The 3,904-nt window shown below is 37.2% G+C and overlaps 1 protein-coding gene across 1 annotated transcript; it reads right to left on the minus strand.

The window, feature by feature from the left end:
* Window positions 1-2,607: 2,607 nt before the first annotated feature.
* Window positions 2,608-3,224, minus strand: LOC147380820 (uncharacterized). Its single transcript, XM_086431201.1, has 2 exons — window positions 2,869-3,224; window positions 2,608-2,821 (listed from the first exon to the last, which is right to left on the minus strand). Exons 1-2 carry the CDS (start codon window positions 3,222-3,224, stop codon window positions 2,608-2,610), a joined length of 570 nt encoding a protein of 189 aa, XP_086287327.1.
* Between the last annotated feature and the right edge of the window lie 680 nt (window positions 3,225-3,904).

Raw genomic sequence — 3,904 nt, forward strand, 5'->3', positions numbered from 1 at the left:
AACCCAAATGACTCATGAAAACTCAAGGCAAGTACCCACATGAGTTTGATTAGGACTAAGGACTGAGATATTACTTATAACCGGTAGGATTGAAACACTATGATTTTTAGGGAACAACTGGGCGATGTTGAGAAATTCTGAGGTCATTTCTGACTATTGACTTGATATTGACGTTTACTCTAACTGACCGGATTTACAACCCTAGCTAGACGATGGACGATTGAGCTTAGATACCATGATAACCCTTAAACCTCTTCGAAGGTGAATTTAACAAATTTCAGTGTCACCCCCTTGATAATATTTTAAATGAACCCTCAGATTTTATTGAATTATGTACATCAATCCATTAAACAATTCGTCCATAAAAGGAAAATAATTTTCTTGCACTCTTGAAAAATAATGTTTTTATTGAATAATAATTTTCACCCAACATATTTCAATAATTTTTCATGCAAAAATAGATTTTTTTGTAAATTATTCTTTTTCCTTTTTTTTTAGAAAGCATTTTCTTTTGGAAAACATTTTTCCCGGAAAATATTTTCTTTGTAAATCATTTCCTTCATTTTCTTTTCTTTTTGAAAAATATTTTTCATTTGGAAAATACTTTTTTTTTTGAAATTTTTTTTCTTTTATTAAAATGGATTAAAACCTGAATTAGAAAAGGGTTTGAATTCCATTTTGATTCAAATGGATCGGCCCATAATGATCGCTGGATCGAGATGGATTGGGTTACTATGAATCATTGCAAAAAATGGATTCTTTATTGGGTTGGTGCACCCATTTTGATTTTCAAAAACAACATTTTTTATCCTTGAGGACAATCATACACTCTGATCTCATCATTCACATACATCCATTTCATCATTCACATGCATTCTGATCTCATCATTTACATACATTCATATCAATCACAAAGTCTCATAAGATTCCATTCAATGAACAACCCGGGAACACTCACGATAAGTTCAAGTCGTGACCTAATGGGAAGGTTTCTAGACTCTACGCTTACTACGTGCAATGCATTTTTATCTGCCCACCCTTGCCCAAGCACACCTATATACCTTTCGATACGTGGTGACTTGGTTTGATATACCGTATAGGTGATAATCTAAAACTTCAATTCACTTCTCTGAAGCCAAAAACAGCCAGTTTGATCTCCAGTTGAGAGGTGGCGTACAATGCTGAGCAAGGGCCTACTTAAATACCTCTCGTCTAGAATAGACGTAGTCTATCCCCCTTGTACAGTAGAGTACAGCGGGGCAAGATCTTGCTTAGGCACCGATTTTGACCAAGAAGTGCAATTGATATACTTAGATTATCTTTTATACCTATGGGTACGAGTCAAGAGTTGTAGCTTTCATAAATGGTTTGGCATCCCACGAGGGGACCGACCACGTACTAGTACTACGTTGGCAATCGGTACATGTGACTGTGTGGCTTACAATAGGTCAAAGGCTCAGGTCGCTCCAGCCTGGGTGCATCAATATATCTCTCAGAATCACATGATCAGACGGTATTGATGCCCCAGTTTAATATACCCTAAGGTACGTGACTGGAGTTGTGGTTTTCATGAATGACTTCGCATCTCCGAAGAGACCAGGCCACGCACTAGTGCCATGTTGGCTATATGGGACGTGTAAGTGGGTAAAACAGTAAACGTGCATGTGGTGTGTGCAAAACAGGGTGGGGTGTGCCCGGGGCCTTTTCCAAACACATGGGCCCATGGGTCCAATCAAACCATTACAGCATTGATATCATATGAATATTAAACACCAATCCAATCACATTCTTGACATCAACGTTTGATGAACATCAAATATGTATCTCCAGTAAGATTATGGCATGTTGATTAACATAAACTAATAATATGGTCCGATTTAAGATTTAAACATGCACATCACCTTCATTCATCGATCATGGCAAATTAATCAATGGCATATGATAATGAATTAGATCCGATCATTGCAATAGGCACAAATTTTGTAATTTTCATGGTCCAATCAAAAGTTATTTTGGGGTGACCCTAATTAAATTCAATATTGAAACATGCACACGGAAAAACCTTTTATTTCTTTATCCAAATCAAATGGATTTGCTCCCCTTTTTTTTTATATGGTCCAATCAAAATTATTTTGGGTGATCCTAAAATAAATCGAGATTCCAATAGATATTGAAAAGTAATGATAAAATGAGAACTTGTAGAAATAAGGAAGAATGAACCCCTTTAAAAAAAATACAATGAAAAATGACTCTCTATTTTTTTTTTTTTTTGAATAATGTCATCTAAAATTAGGGAAGGAAAGCACATGCACACACACGCACGGAACATTCGCACACAACCATTCAAAGGAGACAAAAGCTTCTAACATTTAATTTGGACTGTCCATGAGTTTAACAAAATTAGAACATATTATCTCGTTGTGTCTATCGGATCATGGCACATCATATATGACCTATTTTTTTTTTTGAACAATTGAAATGATATTCTTAATGACACAGACATAATGAAATAAAATCTCGAATCTCCCAAATTGAGAGAGATTAAGAATTCTCACTATTTCTTCAAAGATTGGAAACAATCATAAAAAAAAATGAGCAACATTAATATTAGAAGGGGAATCCATGGTTCATAGATCTCTTTGAGGTCACAGCCAGTCGCTTAATTCCCTTAGCATTTTTGTAGAACTCCATGAGTTCGTTGCGGACATCCTCGGCCTGACAGGTAATAAATGCTTTAAGGAACCGAGGCTCATTTATCCTCAATGTCGTCAACATTGCAGTCCCTTTAATTGGGGATGGGGACCCAAAGATTGAATCTTTTCTTTAAAAAGATAACGAGGCTTCATCACAGATTCCAGGTTAAAGTACAATAGAGATGGGTCATGAAGTATGACATTGGCGAGCAATTTCAAAGTCCCAATTAAGAAAGTCATGTTCCTCTTAACTTTTTCGACTGATAGTGTGAGAACTAATGGAGATCGACCGAAAGGACTCATCACCTCATCAACGAACAACCCAAATTTCTCTAAGTTTTCGACCTTTCCTCGAATAGTTTGAAGGCGAGAGATGGCAATGAGGGAGACAACATACTTGTACATCTTGGAATCGTTGGAGAGATCAGTTCTGTGAATGTAATCTAGCTTTTCGTGATCGAACGAAGTTCGGGAAATCAGAGTGGGGCGAGAAAGAAGTATGTGGATCAAATCATCTCTACTGATGTCCATCTCTTGGTAGAGTGTGACACAGCGTTTGATACGAGTTTGTAAGTCGTAATTGAGGAGAGAAGGATTGAGATTGATGGCTTTGAGAAGAATTTCTCTGGTTCCCAATAGGGATTGGAGGAAATATATGTGTTCGTCGAAGTTGGGACCAATGCGACAGGGAAGGAAACGAGGGCGTCAGTTGATGATCTTGACGAGATGAGAACCAATAAAGCCTAACTTACGAAGTAAGGTGAGCTTGGATTCGAGGAGGGATGATCGGCTTTGCTCAAAGAAGGTTGACGAAGGAAAATCTTGGAGATTTCAGAAGGAGTACAGCTGCATTTGTCGAAGATTTAAGCAGAATTTCCAAATTTTTTTAGGGTTCCATATGCAGATGCATAAGAAGAAGAGGAGAAGCTAAGGTTTTTGAGGGTGAAGAAGGGTTTAAGGAGGAGAGGAGTGGAAGGAAAGAGAGAGAGAGAGGAAGAGGATGGAGGAAGATGCTTCTCTCACCTTGCTGCCCCCATTGGAGAAGAAGATAATAAAAGAAAAAAGGAAAAATTTCTAACAGCACACCAACTGAAGGGTTCGGCAATTAAAAACAGGTTTCTGTTACGGGCACACCACCCTAAAAGCATGACTTGTCTAAAAAAAAAAAAAAAAAATATAAAGCAACAGTTTAAACACACTCTAACAAAAGT

This window comes from Akebia trifoliata, unplaced genomic scaffold (assembly GCF_017979445.1).
Source record: "Akebia trifoliata isolate Shusen 1 unplaced genomic scaffold, ASM1797944v1 Contig00951, whole genome shotgun sequence".
Classification (NCBI taxonomy): Eukaryota; Viridiplantae; Streptophyta; class Magnoliopsida; order Ranunculales; family Lardizabalaceae; genus Akebia; species Akebia trifoliata.